The sequence below is a fragment of the Vidua chalybeata genome, chromosome 28 (genome assembly GCF_026979565.1).
Source record: "Vidua chalybeata isolate OUT-0048 chromosome 28, bVidCha1 merged haplotype, whole genome shotgun sequence".
In the NCBI taxonomy this organism is placed as follows: domain Eukaryota; kingdom Metazoa; phylum Chordata; class Aves; order Passeriformes; family Viduidae; genus Vidua; species Vidua chalybeata.
This window is the reverse complement of record NC_071557.1, coordinates 3,472,306-3,496,519: the sequence shown is the minus strand read 5'-3', so window position 1 is coordinate 3,496,519 and position 24,214 is coordinate 3,472,306. Positions and strand designations below refer to the sequence as shown.

Below are 24,214 nucleotides of genomic sequence, written 5' to 3'. Positions count from 1 at the left end.
CAGGGACAGTGAGCTCTGGGGTCCCCAAATCACACCAGGGACACTGAGCTCTGACCATCCCAAACCACACCAGGGACACTGAGCTGTGGGGTCCCCAGTCACAGCAGGACTCTGAGCTCTGATCATCCCACACCACAGCAGGGACAGTGAGCTCTGGGGTCCCCAGTCACAGCAGGGACACTGAGCTGTGGGGTCCCCAGTCACAGCAGGGACACTGAGCTCTGGGGTCCCCAGTCACAGCAGGACACTGAGCTCTGGGGTCCCCAGTCACAGAAGGACACTGAGCTCTGGGATCCCCAAATCACACCAGGGACACTGAGCTCTGGAGTCCCCAGTCACAAGCAGGGACACTGAGCTCGGATCATCTCAAACCACAGCAGGGACACTGAGCTCTTGGGTCCCCAGTCACAGAAGGACACTGAGCTCTGGGGTCCCCAGTCACAAGCAGGGACACTGAGCTCGGATCATCTCAAACCACAGCAGGGACACTGAGCTCTTGGGTCCCCAGTCACAGAAGGACACTGAGCTCTGGGGTCCCCAGTCACTGCAGGACACTGAGCTCTGGACTAATTTTCTTTTTTTCTTCCAAATAGGACTTCTTTTGTCTGAGCAGAGGAATAAAAGGCTGGATTTGGGGCACCCACAGTCCACAGATTAGTCTGCCACATGTAAGCAAGAGGAGGGAGGAAGGGAGACATTCACAAAACCCACACGTTAAGTGGCTTGGCTGAAGTTGTTGACTGCAAAGAATTAAAAATCCATCTGTAACAAGGGAAACTCTGGACAAACAAAACAAGTTTTCATGAACAAGTCCTGAATTTGTCTCAGCTTTGGGGTTTTGTTGCTGTCAAGGCCTTTCCAAAACAATCCTGAGGGTTTTTTCTCCTCTAAACGCCCTAGACAGACAGAGAAAAACTCCTTTCTGAAGCTCTGGTGAAGCAGCACTGCATCATTCCACATCACAAGTGCTGAAAAACTTTCGTGGTAGGAAAGAAAAGCTCAGTTTAATGAATACTACAGCTGTGAACATTTTACACCCAAAATGAATGCAGTTCTGCACACAAAGGCACTGATTTGGTTTGGAAACTGTTGGCCACAAAAGGAAAGTAACAAGGGAAAATCAGTGTGTAACAACCATTGCAGGGGAAGGCTGCAGGCAGCACCACAGCATCTGGCAAGAGCCACGTGAGAAAAGCCACCACCTCCTTCCAGACGGAAGGAAGCTCCTCAGAAAGATGGATTTTAGTTCATCAGCCCAAAATGTGGGCCCTGCAGCTGGGGGGTGCCTGTGAAGAGCTCAGGTTTGTACCTCCCTCCACAGCGGTCTCTGCACACAGGGCTGAGCAGGGATTTGCCAGCCTCGTGCTGACAACAGCTCTGGCCATGCTTAGCTTGAAGCTTAATGAGAGCTTATGGAGTGATGCCTTCAGCAAAACTGCACACAAAGTTCCTCCTCTCAGCAGCAAACAACCCAGGGCAAGGCAGGCCAGACTCCTGCAGCAAAACAAAGCAGAAGAGGATGTGGCAGAACAGAAGCCTGCACTGGGCCTGTTTACACACACCTACATGTGTGTAAATGCTACAATGCTTTTGAGTTCAAAGCCAGACAGGCCCAAAAATACCCATTTCCATCAGCTGCCACCATCCAAAGCAGCCACAGGCTCCTGAAGTCACCTGGCCAAAACATTATTTTTGCTGAACACTCTTCTGCGAGAAGACAGAATCTGAGCCCAGCACATGCATCATGTTCCAAACATTACATCCCAGCCACAAAGATCAAAGCTTTGGGACAGCTGGAAGAGCCTGTCTGGCTACAGACAGCCCAGCAAAAAGGTCAGAGGTAACAGGAATGCTTTTTGGCTTCCCATTATTCATGTCTTGCTTCTTCCAGAACAATCCTAAGCCAGGCTGATGTGGAAAAAATGAGACTAAAGTGAAGAAAAATTACATTCCTGGTTGCTTTAAGAGGAGCCACTTCTTGTGTGGACATAATACAACAGCAAGGTGGATTTAAGGGTTCTCCTTCACAACAGAGGGGACCCAGGATCGCCCTGGGTAGCAGCAAGGATAGTACCAATCCCATCAGCCGAGTCAACACAGCTCACTTCTCCAGCCCTAGCCCTGGCTTTGCTCAGCTCAGAACAGCTTCCTGCCAGCTTTGGGACAGCTCTTTTTTCAAAAGGAAGATGTGCACGTTCCCTGTAAGCACGGAAGGACAAACCCACCCATGAGCAGCCCCACAGGGCCCCACTCACCCCGGCAGAAGTCCATGAGGATCAGCACCTCCCACACATCCCCACTGCTGACTGAGTTGATGCTGGAGTCGATGTAGCCCACAATGTTCTTGTGGCCAGACAGATCCCGCTGCAAGACAGACAAATTCACACGTGAACCAGCCAAATTCACACATGGACCAGTCAAATTCACGCCATGGACCAGCCACATCCACGCCATGGACCAGCCACATCCACGCCATGGACCAGCCACATCCACGCCATGGACCAGCCACATCCACGCCATGGACCCTCCTCACCCTCACTTTCCACGAGCCACCATTCCAAAGGCACCAAAGACAGGGAGACAGGAGAAAGCAGCAGCAAGTGAAACCCAAGTAAACAAGCTCTGTGAGCACAGCTAAACCTTTGATGTAAGATCTAATCTCACCTTTTCCCACATAGCCCAAAGCTTCCCTGCACTATCACAAACTACAGCAGTTCACTTAAAAGGTATTAACCTAATTTAAAGCTACTGCAGAAATCACACACAGAATTGCTACAGGTAGGAGTTTCTGATATGAAGATCATCCACCCCAAACCTGCACCTCGTGTGGTAAATTCACAAAATGAGGATTTTCTATTTCCTTCCCCACCTGGAAGCTGCTCTAAACGCTCATCAGGATCTTTGAATACAACTTCAAAAGTGGCACTTTCATGTTTACCATGCTGCAAACAAGATTAGGCAAATCTATTTGGATCATCTCCATTTTGTCTTTGTTTAGGGAAGCTAAGTTTGAAACAGCTATTAAAAATAGCTATCCCATCATACAAATCCTTGTGGCCAATAATCTAGAGAAACATCCCAGAGCTTATTACAAATACTTTACATTTCAAAAGCCCTGGCAGCAGCTACCCAAATACTGTTTTAATCTACCAACCTCAACGATGCAGAGATAACCTTCATCCCGACCCGCAGGATTAGAAGATGCTGTGATACAGATTTATCTCAGGATGGAGGTCTGCCATTCACACACTGATTTCAGTTCAGAGATATCAGAACCATCAGCCTCTTCTCATTAAGTTTAAAAGGCTGAAGACTTGAGATCTCAACTGAAGATTGTGAGACTGAATTCCAACATCCTCAGCCATGCTCACATCTTCTACCCTTCCTTTTCCCACTAAGCCATGCAGTTCTCCCCTCATTTTCCTGGTTTGTTGGTTTGTTTTTTTTTTTCAGGTACCAAGTTTTCCTTGTCTGCTGGACAGGAACTTTTGAAATAGGTCAGTACTAGATTTCCACACACCTCCAGAGGTCAGCTCTCCCCACACAAAAGCCATTTTTGCTAGGAAAACGCACCGTTTGTGACCAGATGCCGCAGAGCTCACAAGCAGAAGGTACCCAGGCTCCCACCCCCTGCACTCCAGCCTGGGGCCCAGCACACGGCAGGGACTCACCATGATCTGGATCTCTCTCTTGCAGACCTGCAGGTCGTACTCGTTATTGACATACATCCTCTTCAGGGCACACTTCACCCCATTGCTTGTCCTCACCAGGAACACGATTGCAAAGCCACCTATGGAGGACACAAAATCCCCTGGTCATTGGCAAGAAACCTCTTTGCTCCCAAGCCTGTCCCTGCCAGGGGAGGACAGCTGGGACAGGGAGGGCACTGAGCAGCTCCCACCACCCCACAGTGGGAATGCTCCTTCCCATGCCCCTCTCCAGAGCTCCCAGCTCTGCCTGGGCAGTTATCTCTAGGAACTCAAAGGGATCCAAGGGGTAATCTTCAATTAATGGCAGTGAAGTTAACATTTAACATCTCCATAAAAACAAGCAATTACACCAGTTCCTGGTCCTGCCAGACAGTCCCTCATTGCTCCATTAATTCCTGTTATGAAGAAGAAAGCTGGAGGACAGCAATGCTGCCTTGGACAGAAATCAGAGCTACAGATCACCCAGTGAGCCACCAAAGGCCTAAACTTAAAAGGCTCTGCAACTTTGAAGCTTAAGTTACATTACAAAGCTGATTTGTGCAAGAAGCAGAAGAAACATCTCCCACATGTGGTTTGATGTTAATGCTTTTAAATCAGGACGGAAGAACAAGGGAAAAACCCACAATTCATTCTGTGGTCATTGCTATTAGTAAAGTCAGTATTCCCAGGATAAATTGACTTGTTTCAGATGAAAGCCTTTCATCTCTGTCAGCTCTCCATCCAAATACACAGGCTTACATTTGTAGTCCTGGCAGAAATAGGAAGCTGACGGAGGATGCAGGGGTAGAGGCATCAGAAGTTTCACACCTGGCTCTGGAGATGGGAATGAATTTGGGCAGAGTGGCACAGATCCAAGCAGCCACAAGTTGTTGCACACTGGTGAGAAGGGAGGCACACTGACACTGCTGATGCCACAGCCCAACAGCACCTTACACTGCACACCTATTTCTTTTATGTCCAAAGACTCATAAAGGCCCAGCTCACGGGTGATTTATGTGTCTTCAGAAGTCCCACTACAAGGGGAGCAGCAGCCACACACCACAGAACCCAAGTCACATCCCAAAGAATTCCCCTTTTCTTCACAGGCTGCCAGAAACCCCCAGACCCCAGCACACACAGTTCCACAGATGTGTTTGTGCTCATGGTTATTCAGCACTTGCACAGGTTGCCCCATCACGTGACAAACAAAGCCACTGTTGGGGAAAATTTACTGACCAGGAAAGAATGAAAAAGAGCAAATAACCAGACAACACTCCCTGGTTGTTTTCAATAGCTTTTATGACATTACAGCTCCTCTTCCACCTCGACACAGGAGTTACACACACAGGTAACTCACCTGCCAGCACAGGAACTGCTCAACAGGAATCTCTCCTGGCAGGCAAACTCCTCAGCTTTACACAGCACAATCTGCCACAGGAACTAGAGCAGGCTTTCCAAGGAAGCCCCACTGTCTCTTAGAAGCAACCCCAGCAGAAAGATGGGACAGAAAGAAGAAACAAAACAAAACAAAAAAACCCACTCCTCCTCCCTTCCCCCCCACAAAAAAATATAAGCATCAAGTCTTCAATTAAAGGTCTTGAAAACTATAGCCAGGCTGCAAAATGGACACTCAAATTGAGCAAACTGGGACACGGCCCTGGGATGCAGCATGTCACAGCTGCTCAAACCCCCTCGCAGCTCTGGAGGGGCCTCCGTGCACAGCGCTCGATTCAGACCCAAAAATAACCCTGACTCTCTCCCCGAAGCGGCTTCAAGTTGAGGATCTCAAATTACAAGTCATTTTTAAGAGCTTCTGAACCCATAGCAGTAGCCTTACTGTTCTCCCCAGCCACATTTGTCTCGTTTTTGGAGAACAAATCTGCACATCTCACTGTGAATCTTCAGCCCAAAGGGTGGCTGTGGAAAAGAGTAACACAGCACTGCACTGATTCTTCTTCCCCCTCTTATAACCCACAATAGAGCCAGGAAGAAATAAGGGACCACAACCAACATAATTTTCCCAAACCCTACTTTGTTAACAGCCTATATTTTTCAGAATCATTGTAGAGAGCAAGTCTGGAATTATTTTTTTTTAATTTCTGTACAGTATTTCCATGGATCTCAGAAAAACACTAGAGAAAAAAATTAAACAAACAAACAAAGCCCCAAAGAGTTGATTTTCCAAAGTTTATTACAGTCTCAGCCGTCCTCAAAACTCTTTTGTAACCACAAGACTTTTGGGTTTCCCTCCCCGCCAAAATGAGCAGTCACCCAGGAGAAGCCCCTGCTCCACCCCAGGGGCTCAGTTCCCTTTTCCCAGCTCTGGCCAGGCCAGCAGGATATGGGATCTCTGTTTACAGTGCTGTGCTCAGCAGAAAGAAACACAAGCTGAGCAGCAAAAATTGATCAATTAAACTTTTTTTTTTTTTTTTTAAAAATAAAAAAAAAAAAGCAGCTTCACTAACCTCAAGAACCTCCTCCTGCTTCGAATCTTTGCTTCAGCTGAGTGGGACTGGAGCCTTCTTCAGATCAACTGCTAATGCCTCATTCACAGGTCCCTTCCCTCTACCAGGATCCTGGGCTAATTAATTAACAAAGTCACCTCCAGAGCACCCTTGTTAGAACACGCACATCGTGCACAAGCCAGCTGGCACAGAAAACCACAGTCTGTGCAAGGGAGAACACAGACACAGCATCCCGAGAGCTCAGGAGAAAGAGACTCCCAAATGCCCCAAATGGTCAGCACCATGCTGAAAACCACACACTTACCTTATCTTTTAACTGCTAACAGCTGCTTAACCCTTCCTCCTCGCCCACTGCACATCCACACCACCACCACCTCCGCAGCCTCAAGGGCTCTCAGCTTCCAGAGCTCCAGACCACAACCAAGTTCTCCCTCGTAATTCCAGTCCAACCCCCAACTTGGCTAAATCTGGGTAAAGTTGAAAGGAAAGAGATCAAAGACAAATTTACAAGCAATTATGATGAAGCCCTGCCAGATGCACATTACAGGACCATTTACAGAGAACAGCAAGACAACAGCCTGGCACTGCCAGCTCCAACATAAAGATGATCATCCTGGGATCTGAGCAGCTCCCAGCAGCCAAGGTCAGCTCAGGAGCCTGTGCTACACGTGCCTAGGGAGGGTGGGTCACACACAGGCAAGCTTAGAGGCAAAGTATTCCAGGCACCAGGAACATCCCCATGTCTCTGCTGGTAAAGCCTCTTTTCTAGTACACGTGTGGAAAGCAAAGGCACGAGACCAGTGCAGGCTTCAGCTGCAACAGAACAAATAAATCCAGAGACTTGCAAGCACCAGGAGGGACAAGAGCAAGAGCTAAGCCTGAGAGTCACCTCAGAGGACAGTTTTCCCCTGCACACGTGCCTCTGATTTAAGGTTCTGAAGGAAATTCAACTCTCTTCCCACATCAGCCGGCAAAAGCTGAAGTACCCTTCCCATTCTAAAATGTGAGAAGTTATTTCTGTGTTCACCCCTAAGACATATGAACATTGCTGAGCAAGCCAGCACTGGGATCACCGTCAGCTCAGAGCCACCACCAGCTACAGGGGTTTCTCTGGGGAAACTTTTTTTGTGTCTCTTTGGCAGTTTAGGCCTGCCTGAACTGCATGGAAACATGGTTATCATGCCACACACTGCTGCCTGACTGTTGTTCTTGCTAAAAGGTTTTAGGATAAGCTGTAAAAATACTGGGAAGTTCCAATTATCTCCAGTCAATAGAGATGCCAAAGCAATTTTCCATGCAGGTTTGTGTCAGGGCACTGGCCAGCTGCCAGCTCTAGTAGTTATGTTTTCAGCCCTTCTGTAATTTCAGCAGGATGCACAACTCCTCACAGCCAGGCAAGTACTTCTAAACTAGGTAAGAGCAGCTGCACGTGATCCCTCCCAGCTCCTCCAAGGTAAGGAGAGAGGTGTGCTGAGCTCAAGGGATTCCTGTTGGACTGCAGGAATCCTCCTGCAGCCAGCAATGCCAACCAAGCACAGCACTGCTGCTGCACGGAATTTGCACCAGCTGATCCCTCTCGATGCTCTGCATGCAGACAGCCCACTGTGCTTCAGCACTGCAGCTGAGGGGAAGCCATGCTGCTCAGATGTCCCCAAAACTGCCCCGGGAACATTCAGCCTCCAGGGACAGCCAGCGAGGCATTTTAAGCTCCAGCTGTACCAGCAGGCACTTAAAATTAAGTGCTCTGCTGAACCAGGCACAAAGCCACTCCATTTGCACAATTCCAATACTCACTGATCTTTATCCATCAAGAATTATGTCATACTTTGCCTTATCTCACCAGCCAGAAGAACTTCCTTAGCACTTACCTTCCTAAGTACAAGGGCAGGCTCACTCAGGTTTTCTTTTTTCCCCCCACAGTCAGGATGCTGTGATCCAGCTACAAGAAAACCACAGTGACTCCCTTGCATGGGGTGTTTCCAGCTCACCATTCCCAAAGCTTTACTAAAACACAGTAATGTGGTTTTCCCCCAGTCACAGCCACAAGCAGCTGTCACAGACACTGCACATGACCCATCACTGGACATCCTCACCTGGCAACACCAGAACCATTTTCTCTCTGCTGTTGTCCTGAGGAAGCCATCCTGCACCTCTGGCTCCTCTAACTGGAGCAACATACAGTCATTCAAAAAAAGAAAAGAGTTTTCCCCAAGGTGTGTACATACAACAATCACTCCTTTCAATCCAAACTATTCTGTGATGCGATTCTTGATCCTAAAGCACCAATGTTTTTGGGCATCTTTTCTAGAGACTCAGGTGCCCTGGGATCCTGTCCTCTGAGCAGCTGGGGCTGCTGAGCTGCAGAGACCCCAAAAAAACCTTCCTGTGACTGCTGGAAGTGACACTGGGACCCCACCAGGAGTCTCGAGGAGACTCCCCAGCAGCTCCTATAAAAAGCACCACACTGCCCCACAAACACAGCAGTGACGGGAAGGAGAGCCAAGGAAAGCAGTCCTACTGATCCTGCTCGTGCCATGATCTGCTGTGACCCTCCCCACAAGTAAATATTTGCTGGTGTGTTTTAATATGGGCTTTTTTATCAATAATAGCTCCCCATGATTTGCATTAGGATTACTGTGCTATTTTTGTGGCTATTAATCTGCACCAATGTATTCTTTCTGCTGCCTTTATTCCACTCTTCCATTGCCCAGCAGGAGGGTATTGCTGCACATACCTGCTGAAAACACACCATTTCAAATCCCATTTTCCCCGTTTTTATGCCACTTCTGAGCTCTTTGTTTCCAGGACAGGATATTTCACTCCAAATTAAGCTTTCTGTTCCAGCATTATTCCTCGTTATTACTAAATGTGCCCACAGACCAGAGGCAGCACTGTGAAGTGTTCTACTGTGATACACAACGAGGGGTTGGAATAAACAGGATCGCTGCACATTGCTTTTTCTGCTTTGTGAAGCATCTGCAACACCTTTAAAGTCACAGTGTGCCAGCATTAACATCTTTACAGAAAAATACAACTGCCTCATTTTGTTTTGAAAGTCATTTGGGGCATAATTCAGAAGGCACAGTAGTGAGGCAGACTTTGCACTGTAATATCCAAGATGATGAAAATACCAAAGGAAGTGAAGACAACACTAGTACAATCCATGACTTACTGAGTTCAACCTGGAACAGATCTCTGCTCCCCCTTCCTTTGGATGGAGACAGTCAGAAACACAAGCAATTTGCAAGTAATTTCTCTGTTCTTCAAGCATGCTGTTAAAAAGGATGCTACTGGGCTGGGAAAACCTGTGATTAACAGAAAAGGGCAAAAAACTTAGAACTTGACCAGAGAACATCTGGGTCAGTTTGCCAACACCAGTGAGAGCAGCAGGGTGAGCTACAGGCCCTGCTCACCCAGCTCACCTCCCCGAGACCTCCTCTCACACAGGAGCTCTGCAGCCTGGCGCCAGAAAGCAAAACCTGCACCTTCAGGTGGTCCCAGCCCAGAGCTGACCCCTCAGACCACTTGTTGCTGTTGGGGTGACAGCAACAAGTCACCCCAACAGGATGGGACTGAAGGTTCACCCTCTCCTGACACCTTGGCTATGGCAGAACATGTTTCCAACAGGAAGACACATTTTTAGAGGTTTCCCAGCACTGCCAGCTACAACAAAGGATTTCACCCAACCCAGCCTCTCTCTGGCAGGACTGATCCTGCCCACAGTCCCTCCCAGCACCTCTTCTAAGCTGTTCTTTCACCACGCTACTCACACTCCCCACATGCTCTGCAGCAATTTATTCCTGGGTGTTGTCACCCCATCACCATCAGGACGTCTCACCAAAATCTCCACTGGATTTCAACCCCAAGTTCTTCTGGGCAGTGTAGCTATAACCCATCTTTTCCCCACAGCCTCCTGGGTGGATGCTATCCAGAGTCTTTTCCAGATGATCCAGCACAAGAAGGCTAGAGGGACTCAAAGCAGTGGTGGTTGTACTAATGCTCTCCTTTGTGTTTGCATTTTGTTGTTTTAGTACTACGTGTTGGAGAGACACGACACTTGGGGTTTGGGATTTAATTAGTGCCTGTGACTCACTCTCCCACCCAATTCCATAATCCTCTGGTTACAGTAGGGTATTTACATGCCACTTTATAGCCATGTAAGTGAAGATTATTCACCCTCAAGCTGCAGGCACAGAAAACATACAGCCTGTCCCAAGGCACAGGCCTGCATCACCTCTCAGGAGTACATGGACAAAACCAGTGTTTGTTCCTCATAACCCAGGCTAAAAACCCAGCATTTTCTGCACCTGGGCCAAACTGTGCCAACAGTCAGCATGCTGAAGCACAAAGCACTGACAGGGTGTGCTCAGCCACAGGCTCACACACACACCCACAGGTGTAAGTGGTACCTGCACAACTGTCTGAAGGTGGCAGTGGGGACAGGGGTGACACTCAGGACACACCACACACACAAACAACAGCAGCAGGCTCTGCTCCAGGGGGGCCTGAATGTGGATCTCCTGGTCTTACTACACCCAAATGTCTGTAAACAGTGCATGTGTTTGTGTACATGTGTGTTATAAACCAGAGTCCAGTTATGAAGGAGAACAAAACAAACCCTCATGCCCTGCCAACAGCCTCCCCAGCTGGGAAGAGCAGATAATAACACTAAATTAAACAGGACCTCTCTCAGCCCAGATTTTCTACCTCCAAGGAAATAATAAGCTTCACTTAGTTGGTTTTTGTCTTATCTAAGCATAACAGTGCCAAGTTGAAGGGACTGCTTCAATCTAAAGACCTGCCCCAGCATCTCCCAGAGCAGTATTTCAAGGAGCTCTCAGTGCCTGACCTCACCATATTCACCTGAACAGGGAGTTAAACACACTAAAACCAAACAAAAATCTGGGTGGTTCACTGAGCTTCCAGCTGTGGCTTCGTCTGCTCCTTTGGGCTCATTCCACTGTCCCTAAGCAGCACTTTAAAAGGTTTCATCCCGGAGTGGAGATAGAACTGCTCTGGGAAACTTATCAAATCAGATCTTCAAGCATCAACTGCCAATTAAATAGTCTGAACATTTAAGTTTTATCTTGAGGGCAAAAAAGAAAGGGCACACCACTAACTCCAGTTGAAAGAGCTTTGTCTGTGTAAGGAGCAATGGTCACAGTAACTCGAATTTCAGCCCCGTTCTGCCCGTTTTAATTGGCTGTAGGAGGCAATCAGAGCTCCCGAACTGCAGGGAAAGTAGATAGCACCTAGATAAAGCATAGAGGACGTCTAGTATTTCATCACAGGAAACCTGAAACATGCACAGTATCAGGAGAATCAGCTGAATCCTGCATCTCCCCAGATGGAAAATTAGCTAAGAAAGTATTTTTGCAACAAGATCAGGAATTTAATAGTGAACATACTCTGAAGAAGGTTGTAACAGCTACAACTGTAAAAAGTCAGGAGAGCTCAGAGCTAAAGTGAACATACAGGAAATGCAGCTATTTTGCGAGTGCTTCTAGTGATACTTTAGTTGAAGAAACACAAGGGACACAGATACAGGTTGTCTGTCAAGCCATCCAAGGACAGAATCCTCCTGGCATAGGACAACCTCTTGAAGAATATTCAAGCTTTGCTGGGCAAATCACCAGCTTCCCTTCAGAGCAATGTGCTCAGCTTGTTTTCTCCTAGCAAATGCTGGGGCTTCATCCTACTGCCAGAAGAAAGCAGTGCTGGGAAACTGAGGTGGATTCTGTGCTCACCCAGTCCATATTCACAACATCAGCAGCTCTGAGCAGGGCAGGTAACAACTCACTGCTTCATCGTCCATAGCAGGGAAATACATGTCAGCCCTACAGCTCCCAAAGTTAGGCACTGTTCTTCCAGTAATTACCATTTCAAGCAGCCAGAAATTCTCCACACAGCTCACATTGGAGCTGAGAAGAATTTGACCTGCACAAAGTCCATCTGCACATAAGCAACAGTTTCCACGTGGAAGCAGCAAGCAGAGGAGCCTCCAGGCTGGCCAGCTGAAATCCCTCAGGCTGAGTGAGCTCTCCAGGCACGGAAAGCCCAGCACCTGCCCACACAAAATGCAGCTGGGACTCAGTGAGAGGCGGGAAGAAAAAGGGAAAAAAACTAAACAACCAGCTCCAAAGATACCCCCAGAGTCCATCAGACATCACCCATCATCAGGGCAAAGGTCTGCTCCCAAGAGAGCAGAACAGCCCGGGCAAAGCCCTGCTTATCACAAACCCTTCTCACTCCCAGCTCCAGAAAGCAGCAGCTCTTCCATCTCCAGCGCTGCTTAAGCTTTAGGCTTTAAATACCACCAGGAAAACTTTAACAGAACATCCAGCACATCTGAGCAGAGGTCTTCTCCCCAGGTAAAACAAAGGCTTAAGCTTACACAGAGCTCATGGGTCAGACTCTCAGCCAGGGAAAGCAGGGCCACAGTCAGCCCTACACAGATTTACCATAGCTGAGAATCCTAATGTGATTATCCAATATTACCAACATAATTACAGGGCCCTTGCTTAATGTCACTGCTGCAATATCTAGGCCATGACAGGACAGATTTAGATTTACAAGCTCCACCCTCTCCTTTTAAATAGGCAGGACATAACCATGGTTAATGTTGGTGTGGCAGCCCCAGCCACGAGTGCCTGAACTGTGCAAAATAATACAGCCAGGAACCTCATCCAACACACAACACCAGCACGGCCTTTGCCTCTCCTGATTTTAGGAGAGCAAGACTGGTTGTCTAGAGACTGTGGCACTTTTGGGAGTGAACATTCAGTCTATCAGCTGTGATGCTCACAACAGCAAACAGACACAAAATAATTATACAGCTAGAGGCATTTTCACTGCATGGACAACATGGGAAAAGCATAACTGCCTCTTGTCATTTCTCTGGGGATTTATTTGGATTGAGTTGATTTTAAACCATTCAGCTTCATTTCTTTGTATGTTTCAGGACCCCATCTCACTACAGACCTCTAGGAGACACTTCACTCCCCACACAACCCTCCTGCAACTCCCAGCCAGCTCCACGGAGAAGGACAAAACAGGAAGCTGTAAATCACAACACAGCAGAGAAAGGAGGGGAAGGAAATTAATCTCTGCCATGCAACAGCATTTTAGAAGCCTAAAATAATCACTGGGCAAGATCCAGGCTGTGCATTAAACCCACACTCTTATCAGAAGTTCCAGTCCAATGGGAGCAGGAGCCTGGCACTCCAAGAGCAGCCCAGACACCCCAACTCAGGGGTATTAAAGTCTCCCAGTATTTGTGACAGCAATTTAGTAACAAACAACAGCTCACTGGAGGCGAGGGCACCGTGCTGGCTGTCACAGCAGGAAGCACGTTTAGGTGTTCACGTGGGGAGATTTGCTGGGCATGTGCTCTGCTGCACAGCCCTGTGCATCCACTCCATTACTCCCTGACAGGCAGACTTGCAAAACCAAAGCTGATAGAACAGTGTTTTATTACTATGCAGCAAGACACGCTGCCTCCAAATAGATTACTTGGCAAGGCAGACTCAGTCCCTCTCTATTGTAACAATATTGTAACAATTGAACTTCCACTGTAAGCCCGAAAAAAAAAAAATAATAATAATGGGTCATGAATAACTCACGGCTTAAAAAAAATTTAAAAGAATAATTTGTTTAGTTATCAGTCAGCCCTTTAAAAAGCACATTTCGGCTGCTATTATTCCCAGCAGCTGCTAATAGCATCTGAGCCCTTGTTCATCTCCAAGTGAAATTAGCACTGGCATCAACATGCTGCGGAGCATGACGGGCTCTGAGCGAACACGGCTGGAACTGCAAAGCCAGCAAGAAGCTGCAGCAACTGCAGGCAGCTGAAGAGCTTCCCTGGAAAGGCAAGGAAGCCGTGAATCACGGCGGCAAGAGAGGAGAGAAAAAAGCAAAACTAGTCGAGCAGAGAGCAGGCTGTAGCTGGAGGTGTAGAGGAGGGAGAAAGCAGGATGAAGGCCAGGCCTGGGGCTAGCTGGGCTGGCTTGCAAGGGCCAGGCAGAGCAGGCCGGGGAGAAGTGTCACGGTAACAGCACACTCCATTTGGGAAGCACGTATGCAAGGATCCTAGGACAGCTCAGGGCAACAGACAAGTCAGGTGTTTAGGAATTTTGATAGCAGCATTTGGGAATTCTGATTCCTAGGGCAGCACCCAGACATGCTCCTGAGCACGGCAGCAGGAGAAGCACAAGCACAACTCCACACATTCCAGGAAGAGCTCACAGCCAACAGGACCCTGCCAGAGCTCCACAGCAATGCATGGAGGCTTCTCTCCAACCAGCTTCCTCTTCCTAAACCCAGGAATCCAGAGTTCACCTTTCCAGGAATGCCAGATAACTACAAGTTATGGCTACCTGTGTAACTACAGGTTACAGGTACCCCTGGGCCACTGAAGTGCCACCTCCCTGAGTAACTGGAAAACACAACTTAAGGACACATCCCATTCCTCTGCAGGGCATATGCTAATCCATCCCTGAAGACAGCAATGAACTTTTCAACTCCTGAGTAGGTGCCAAGCATGGACAGAGGTATCCACTGTCCCACCAGGCAGGTCTTGGGGAATTTAAACCCCGAGGTACAGCCAGGAGCACAAAGTATTCATCATTCAGCATTTAATGGGAAAAAATATCAGCTCTACATGAAACAGGGCTTTGAGTTTTCCACACACACGCAGGTGAAGAGGGAGAGGTATGAACTCTACTACGTTTGTTCATTTGTCAGATGTCTAGGAACAGGAAAAGTTTCAGGGGTCCAGAACCTGCAGTCTTGTGACCAAGCCTGTAACCACTGGGGGTTGAATTCATCAGTTCAAATGAACTTAAATGATTGTTTTACTTATTTATATCCCAACTTAAATAATAAATATATCACTAAATGCATCAGCTGCAAAAAAAACTTTCAAAGGTACAGTGTAAGGCCTTCTTATGTTAAGTTTAAACCAAAAGCAAAAGGTAGAAAACAACCACCTGTCCCCCTTCAAAAATAGCATCATTTTAATTTTTAAAGAAGTCAAATACATTTAATCCTGTCACATGTGCTGCTGAAAGCTGGGTGAGCAAGGCTGAGTTTGTGTGTTTCCGTGGCCTCTGAATAATACCAGAGCTCCAGAAGATCCTGTGTGTCAACTCTCACACCATGATGAGCTGTACCATCACAGCAGCCTGCACCCCACACCCTCTCTCTGAACAGGCCTCCTAAGGCAGCAGCACAGTGTGTTCTGGTACCAAGGGAAGGGCCAGGAATCTCCAAGGAGCAGGGACTGGCTTTGTTCTGTATTTGCATTATGTGACATGGGGCCCTGGTCCATGATAGAAGTTCCTGGGTACTATGGTGACATGAATATTAATGACCCTGTGATTAAAACACCAGGCAAGGAGTTATATTTGCATTTAATACAAGACTGTCCCTTCTCTCCTACACAGCCCTTATCAAACGGCTTCATCTTCATGGGCTTCAGCTTCTCATTTGTGAAATCATTTGATAAGCCTCCCTGCCACCATCTGTTTGTCTGCTCTGCAGAGAGGGGACAGGCACAGAACCACAGGTTGTGTGACACCTCACACACAGAGCCTTTGTGTTCTGCACAACAGCTCAAACTGCAGCTGATAAAGCAGCACAGAAACAGAAGGGCAAACTCAGGTTTACATATCCAAGTGCATCTGCTGACTCAGAAGCAACAGGTAAAGGCTGAAAGAAAGGCTCTGACATTCAGCAGATGGGTTCTTCCCAGAAATATGTTCCCAAGGATGACAGGACAGTGTGACCTGCCTGTACTGCCCTCTCTCCCACTGTCCCTCCTCCAGCCCTTGCACCCCACACATCAGGGCTCTGTGATGCATTTCTTTATTTCCTTACAAACACGACCAATAAAAGCCACAAACATAAGAACCAGCAGGATCTCATCAGCTGGCTGAAAAGGCAAGTGTGGCAGCACTGGAGTCCCTGCACACGCACGGGTGCCGTCACAGATCCTTCCAGAGTGTTTTCTTTAACAATCTCAGGGTACTGCTCATGCCACCAGCCATCTGCATACCCCTGGTGTTACACACTTCTTGCCAAAGGTCATGAAGAGAGTCATTAGAGCAGAGCCCTGGGCCAGCAGCAGCCACAAATAACCTTCATGTGGCCACACTGCAGCCATAAGGGAGCATTTCCCATCGATCCAGCTCCCTCCTCCCAGGCAGCAGCTCAGTGCCAGAGAGGTCTTTATGGCTGAAGCACTTCCCAAGGCAGAAGCCATTAATCCTTCAGAGGGTCACAACAGGTAACTGAAGTAACACTGCATTAGCAGGTAGGTCATGCAGAGAAGGCACATGAGGCAGAAGGTCTCCATTTCTGTGCTTCTCACATCAGCACTGATTTCTTGTGTTCCTTTTAAGTATTTCAAACCACTTTGTAAGTCCACATTTTGCATCACTCTCACAAACATCTGAATAGCACCCCTATATAACCTGGGATAGTGAAGTCACAAAAACATGCATAACACACCAAACCAAGGGCTCCTCCTGCTTACTCTGGTGCCTTGAAGAGAGACTGATGTTCAGTGACAGCCACAGGAACCAGGCACATCATGTCCTCATGGAGCATTCTGCACACCTTTGAGACAAGCTTGAGTTTATTTCACTGCTGCCATTTGTGCAGCAAAAGCACACATCAGCCCTGCAAGCATCATTTCGCTTACAGAAGGAGGGACAAGCTAAGATGATATCTGAACATCAGCTGTGCAATTAGAGAGCCTCAGAAGATCTTGCATTTTGCTCTCACACCCTGGAGAACAGCTTGTCAGATTGCTTTGTAAGCTCACACAGGCGCATTTTGGGGCCCCCTACCACAGGCCCATGGGAAGGGAAACGGGTGTGTGACTAACAGTGAATAAAGATCAGCTCTACCTGCCCTCATCACAGCACCAGCCAGCTTCCAGCTCAGCTGTGAGGGGATGCACACGCAAATCCCTGCTCAGGGAACTCAGCTGCTGATGGCTTTTTTTATTTTTAATCTATGAGATCACCCGTCACTGGGACATAATTTCTTTCTGCAAAATCATGAAGCAAACCAGATGCTATGAGCATCTTGTTCCAAAAATGTCTTTAATCCAATCCTGCAACACATGGCCCAGGGTCCTGGTGTCAGCAGGGGTTCTGCCACAGAGCAAGCGTGAATTTACACCCAAATCACATGTGTGCCGAGAGCTCGCTCGCTGAAATCACAGCGAGGCAGCACTTGAGAGGAAACACAGACTGCAATTAAAGCACCCAATCTGGAAGGCCAGAGATCAATTCCTGACTTGGCCACACATGCTCTGCATTGCTTCACCTCCCTGAGTTCCCAGCAGCCCTAAAAGGGGTGGAAGGACACATTCACAGGCTGTGCCAGGGCTCAGATACTCTGGGTAGTGACATTAAAGGAGCTGCAGCAGCTCCCCTCTGTTTCACTCTGCTGCATCACACTGAGGGCAGCTAACAATAACCTTCATTTCATTTAGTGGCAATTCCTGGACCTCCTACAAAAGAAGAAAGTTTCCATAATGACAAAAAGCCACAAATGAGAATTACCTTGCAGTGCCTCACTTATGCCTTTCCAAATCTTTTCCTTGTGCTTGTAAATCACTGTCAGTATTGTTCCTACTCTCAAGAAGTACAGCAGCCAGTATCTGATCCAAGGAGGTTCATTTTCAGCATACCACCACAAGGACATCCTGTACTTCCCCCATCCAAGGAAGGCAGCACCCCTTCCTGGGAAACTTACTCATTTACCTTTGTCATAAGATAACTCCTCCATAAACCAATTTTGCTTATGGCATGTTCTCCTCAGAGACTTCCTGTCTCCTTCCACATGTAGAACACAAGTAAACACTTAGCACAAGAGAAGGCAAATTGGTTGTGACTTTCCAGAGAAGCAGCACCAGCCCTGCAGCTGGCATGCTGCCTTCCCAACGGGCACAGCCTCAGCCTGCCCAGAACATCTACTCTGAAAAAAAGTCACCTTCAAGGGAAGCAGCTCCCAGTCCCAACACAAGTGTGCAGCACCTAGCCAGTCCTGACCCCTTATTAGCCATGATTAATGCAGGTGGGTGAGCCTGAAAGGCAAGAAGTGCTAAATCCAGAGTGGATTCCAGCTTGTCTTCAGCACATTTATTACTTCCCACCTGTTCTCCTCAAGCTGCTGACAAGCTCCTGCACAAAGGGGAGAAGGCCCATGCCACAATAAAAACATTATGCACATGCAACTAGAGGTTAGCAACCTGTTCCTTTAAAACTACTGGAACACTTCTGCAAGACCCCAGCTGGAGAGATAAACCATGTATTACCCCCAGCCAGAATCCCAAAACCAAGCTTTCATATACTAGCTGACAACTTCATAGCAGGACTGCTTGAAACAGAAACTCTCTTGGTTTCCCATGGAAGGTTCCTTCCTGGGATGATGACTGTGCTGCACCAACACTGCCTTTAAACCAGCTTTTAGCTGCCACAGCTGTTCCATAAGGAACCAGCTCCTCTGGGTACAACCCAGACCCACTCTGTGACAGGCTGCACAAAGCCCACAAGCCAGGCCAGGCCAGTCTCTGGCCCACACAACTTCTGACACACTAAAATCCACTAACCTGCTTTTCCTCCCTGATTACATCTCAGGACACAGCACACACTGTCCCAGCAAAAGCTGTGCTGCTAAAAGCACCAAAACACTTGGGATACCTCAGCATTTACTAAATAACTCCCTTGGGATTCTTCCCAAGTTCCTCTGGATTCTACTCTCAGAAAAACAGCCTAGAACACAGAACCAAACATCCTACCTGGCAGAGCAGAGTGCAGAGTACATGTTCTGCCCCACAAGAAACAGGGAAAAAATGAAAAAAAAAAAAAAAATCACATGTCCCATTCCAAGAGGAGAAACAGTTTAATTCCTAATCCAAATGTCATTGGTCAGCTGATTAGCAGCTGGCCCTTGGCTGAAGCTAGAAAGCAGTAACTCACAAAATACACTTCAAAGCAATGTCTTGAATCCAGCCACACTAGAATTGAGTTGAGGATCACATAAATCTGCAAAACGTTCCTCAAATGGGGTTTACTTTAAAGCAAAATTATTTCAGAAGAAGCTCACATGTGTTTTCGGTGGCTTCAGGTTATGGTGCTGCAAGGAAAGGAGGTGCCAAGGGTGAGCAGGGCAGGGGTCAGCAGAAACCCTCTGCACTCAGGCCAGCCACACCCCTGGGCAGCTCAGGGCACCTCCACCCCACCAGGCTGGGCATTCACAGCCTCTCCCAGCTGCTCCCTACATGCACTGGCCTGCAGATCTGCTAAGGAAAGTCAGGATGAATCCCACAACGTCCCTCTTTTCAAAGCAGAGGAAAAATACAGCTGGCAAACATGAGATGATTTTGTGACTTTGCACTGGTTTGTAATATCAACCATTAAATGCCTTCAAAACAACACTAGCTACAGCACACAGGCATGTACCTGAAAAACTTTAGTGAGATATCCAACAATTATTAAATCCGAGTCCCTTACTTGCACACTTGAAGGGGAAAAGACTTTCAAAAAAGTACAACTCATTTTAAAAGTAACTTCTTATAGACGTGCAGGAACGCAGCCTGTACTTTTTGCTGGAAGCACAGCAAGACAAACCCTGCTCAAGCACGTGCCCCATCAATGTTTACACACCTCGGGTCAGCTCAGCACTCTCTCACAACACTGTGAGTACAGAGTCACACAAAACACAGAGACCCTCAAAAATGGGACACTGGGGCAATCCCCAAGGTGTTTTAGCTCGGAGGAGTACCCGTGCCTTGTGGTACTTTGCCACACACCTCTCCCAAACTCCTTAGCAAATTCCTCACTTATGGCAACATCCTTCTCAATGTTTCTGCTGCTTTGACCCCTATCAGAGGGACACCAACCTCCCTAGAGCTCCAGCATGTGGCTCTGGGGTGGGGTTTTGTTGTTTTGGTTTTTCCCCTACACACAGGCAGAAACAAAGAGCAGGATCTGATTTGGCACAAGGCTGGTTCAGTTTATTTTCAGAAAGAAAGCAGCGAGACAGCAGCCTGACTCAGCCCCACACTGCAAGAGCTCCTGGGCATTCACTTCGGCTCTGTGAAACACCACTCACCCCAAAACCAGTCACAACACCCCTCAGCCCCTACTGGGGCACTGTGTGACTTTAAACCTGGCCCTGCAGACCCCCAGGGCCAGCAGCACTGCCCTCCCACCACAGATAATCCTTGTGCAAACTCTGAGGGGAATTTTTCAAGAGCTTATTTGTGCTATTACATGGATTAGAGCAGGAGAGCTACAAAGACCCAACTAGGAACCACCTATTGCAACACCCTGTTTGTAAAAAACCCACTGATTCACTGGTTCACCATATCCTGACACCACAACCAACCCCTCAAATTCCTTCTACATTATTTCCATCTACTCCCTTCCAAAAAGAAAGGATGTTCCTCCCTGCCCAGGGCAGGCAAGCATCCAGACAGAACTATTTTTCAGGGGTGGGGAGGTGCACCTAACCACAGCAGGTGTTTTGGGGGATCCACACAAGAGCCCAGAGGCACATGGAGCCATCTGCTACCTGTCACAGGCAGTACTGCAGCCAGGGCACACTCCTCATCAGCAGGGTTGCTCAGCAGAATTCAGGGTGACCAGGCATAGCTCTGACAGACAGAGGCAAATCCCAACACTTGAATTCCAAAACTTCTGGTTCAACTCAAGTCTCCTCCACACCATTCATCACTGCATTGGTTCTCTCTTTTAAGCCACTTTTACATCTCTTTTTTTTCATGTTTCACAGGCTGCACCTAAACACAGTCCTCCCCACTCCCTCCAAAGCAACGGGGATGGGAGATCCTTCCTTCCCAGACAGGATACTCCTCCTACAAAGTGCTTCCCAGGGGACTTTTCCTTTTAGCAGAAATAGCCAGGAGCTGCCTCTTCAGCACTGCTGAAACACCACTGCAGATACAGAGAGGTTTTCCAGCCGAGGTTTCAGACGTCAGGAGCACCGGGACTTGCCTGCCCACGAGCTCCCCAGGTCTCCAGCTGAGTCAGGGAGAAAAGGCTGTTTACCAGCACACTCAGCCACGGGCATGCAGAGCTGCAGCACTCCTGACCCACGCTGCTCCCCAGCTGGCCCAACTTTCCTACAGAGGAAATGGCATTGTCACTGCAATGTCACAACAAAAAGTGACAACCTGCAAACCGACACACCGCCCTACTCGTGTCCCCTCGGAGGCTCCACTCTGCACACAGAAGGATTTCACACTGCCCACAGCAGAGACTCGCTGCGAGGGACATACCTGGGCAACACCTTTCACCAGAAGAACTCCCTCTGCCTCACAGGAACAGGACACAGCACCTGCTTCACAGGTGTGCTGGCCTGCGTGTGAGCAGCCCAGAGCTGCAGGCCACGCTCCATCCCACAGGCCAGCCCAGAAACCAGGAGATGCAGAGAAAAGCCCCCACAAGCAGCAGCTCCCCCCAGGACAGAGAGGCAGGGAAGGGAGGCTCTTCTCTCCCAGGCAATCTGTGCTCCCACCTCCACCTCTGCTGCAGCAGGAGAGCCTGGTGACACACGGCTTCGCTTCCCGGGGCAGAACCTGCCAGCACATTACTCATCAGCAAAAAAAGCCTCAGCCTTCCCATGTTACCAGGATGAGGCCATCCTGCATTAAAAAGAGACTGACTGCTTCTCAAGTTTAGCTCATGTAGGTCCTAAGCTTCCAGGGCCAAAAGGGCCTTGCAAATATCAGTCCAGGCAAACCTATATCGCAAATTTCAAGGGAGGGGGAAAAAAAATCACTATAGCTGCTAGGTAAAAGCCTGGTTTCAGTGCTGCTCTCAGCAGAACACATCAGAAACCAAGTCTAAAAAAACAGCCACAGACCTATTTTCTTGTACACCGTGGTGAATTCTTACAAATCTGAACACAGGCAGCGTACACAGAGTCCCTTTTCCATTTTAGGGCTCTTTCTGTAAAAGCCAACATGGTCCTCCCACTCAGCTCTCACCCAGCAGCTCTCCTCTCCTTCATCATCAAAACAAAACACTGTTTGGACTAAAACTGCCCAGGATGCTGCGCAGGAGGGACCAGGAGCAGGTCTAAAGAGGCCAACATCTCTCTGAAGGTCGAGGCTAAGGTTACCAGGCAGAGCCATTCAGGAGGTTCCTTACAACCCCAACAAATGAAATGTAAAATGATAGTTCAAGTAGCAGGGCTGGTTACAATTAAACAAATGCCACCAGCAGCTTGCTGCACTGCAAGGCCTGCACATGTCATGAGTTCCGTAACCCCTAGGATTCATTTTTAGGTCTCTAACTGTTTTATCTGGGGAAAAAGGAAAAAAAAAAAAAAAAAAAAAGAGGCAATTAGGATCACCACTTCTCCTTGCAGACACCCCACACACAGAAAAATTCCTCATCCCAGGTCACAGCCAGCCCTGCTCAGCCTACCTATATGCATAACACAGCTACAAGGAATTTACTCCAGTGTTTTAATCCTCTCAGCTTGAGGTAGGAAAGGAGGTGACAGCTGAAGAAAGTTTAAGAGTGAAGGACACTGCTTTCTTTATTTACAGCACCTTGTTCTGCACCAAAATATTTGACAATTTTGGTTTGGGTGTTTCTCTTGTTTTTTTTTAACTCCCAGTTTAGGAGATGTGGGAAACAACTTCTGAAAATCCTCCAATTTCTAAAGCATAAAAATAAAAAAGCCAAATCCAGCAAACTCACACTGGATTTACAGATGGGAAGACCAGACACGTCAGCTTACAGACACCACTGGACTGCAATTCTGCCAAGGACAATGAAATATTCAGGAATCTGGGGGTCAAGGAGGAGGCTGGGTGCCCGGGAGAGCTCGAGGCCTCCCTTTCAGCTTGGGGAGGGAAAAGCAGCATCCGTCGGGCGCTCAGAAAGGCACCGGGACCTTACCTTCCGCCAGCACCTCGTCCACGGTGACCTGGTGCCGGCCGATGCTGAAGACCCGGCCGATGTAGCCGCTGCCCGGGCCGCTGCTGCCGCCGCCGCCGCCGCTGGTGCCCGACCCGGGCCCGGAGCCGCCCTGCTCCCGGCGCGAGTCGAAGAACTTCTTCATGTCTCAGGAGGCGGCAGCTGCCGGCGACGGGGGCGATGCCGGTGTCAGTCCCGAGCCCTCCTGGCTCCTGCCGCGGCCACTGAGGGGGGCCCGGGGCCGCCCGCCTGGCGGGGCCGAGCCGCGCTGTCACACCTGCAAAAGCAGCGGGGATAACGAGCTCGCGGCGTTACCCCCGCGGGCCCCTCCGCGAGCCCCGACCCGCAAGGACCCTGCCCGGTACCTCGCAGAGGGCGGCTGGTGCCTCCATGCGCCCCGCGGGGCCGGCGTGCGCAGCCCCACCGGGTCACGGCGGGGGCCGGCTGCCGGCAGGGCCCGGGGCCCGCATCGCTGCCTGGCGGCGTCACCGGCGACCACCGAGCCCGTCAGGGACAGGGACCGACCCCGCCGCCGCCGCCCCCCGCCGGCCCCATCCGACCAGGAAATGGGCCGTCACAGGAAGTCCCGGCTGCCGTCGGGAGCACCGCCCCCGCGCCTCCGCCAGCTGCAGGGCCCGGCCCCGCCGCCCCGGGCTGTCCCGTCCCGTCCCGTTCCGCTCCGCCCTGTCCCGGGATGTCGCGTCCCACAGCGTCCCGTCCCGCAGCCCTCGGAGCGCCCCCCGCCCCACGGTGCGGCGGGAGGGGGAGCGGGGGCTCGGTGGGATGGCGGCGCCGCGCGGGGTACGCTGGGGGCGGTAGTTCTCCGTGGCCGGCGGAGGGGGTGCCCTGGGGTGGCGGGGACTACAAGTCCCGGCATGCCGCGCGGCTCCGGCCAGCAGGGGGCGCTGCGCCGGCGGGGTCGCGAGGGGGCTGTGGCGGAGCGCCCGGGCTGGGGTCGCCCCTCAGACTGGCCGGGACCGGAGGCCGCCCCATTGACAGCGGACGGCACCCGGGGGCTCTGCGTCCTCCTCGCCGCGAGGGATGAGTGCAGAAATCCTCACCATGAGGAGCCACGGCCCACATCAGGGGCTTTGCA

The 24,214-nt window shown here is 49.4% G+C and overlaps 1 protein-coding gene across 6 annotated transcripts in view; it reads right to left on the bottom strand.

Annotated features, from left to right (window-relative positions):
• AAK1 (AP2 associated kinase 1) overlaps positions 1-23,582 on the bottom strand; it is a 56,658-nt gene extending 33,076 nt beyond the window's left edge. For 2 of the 6 annotated variants that reach the window (XM_053966341.1, XM_053966342.1), the window contains exons 1-4: positions 23,484-23,578; positions 23,101-23,395; positions 3,672-3,790; positions 2,256-2,364 (exon numbers count right to left, since the gene is read on the bottom strand). In XM_053966341.1, coding sequence (XP_053822316.1) covers positions 2,256-2,364; positions 3,672-3,790; positions 23,101-23,263 — 391 coding nt within the window. In that variant the 5' untranslated portion in view covers positions 23,264-23,395; positions 23,484-23,578. Of the gene's footprint in view, positions 1-2,255; positions 2,365-3,671; positions 3,791-23,100; positions 23,396-23,483 lie in introns of all 6 variants that reach the window. The other 4 variants (XM_053966344.1, XM_053966345.1, XM_053966343.1 and 1 more) reach the window with 4 other exon arrangements.
• Between the last annotated feature and the right edge of the window lie 632 nt (positions 23,583-24,214).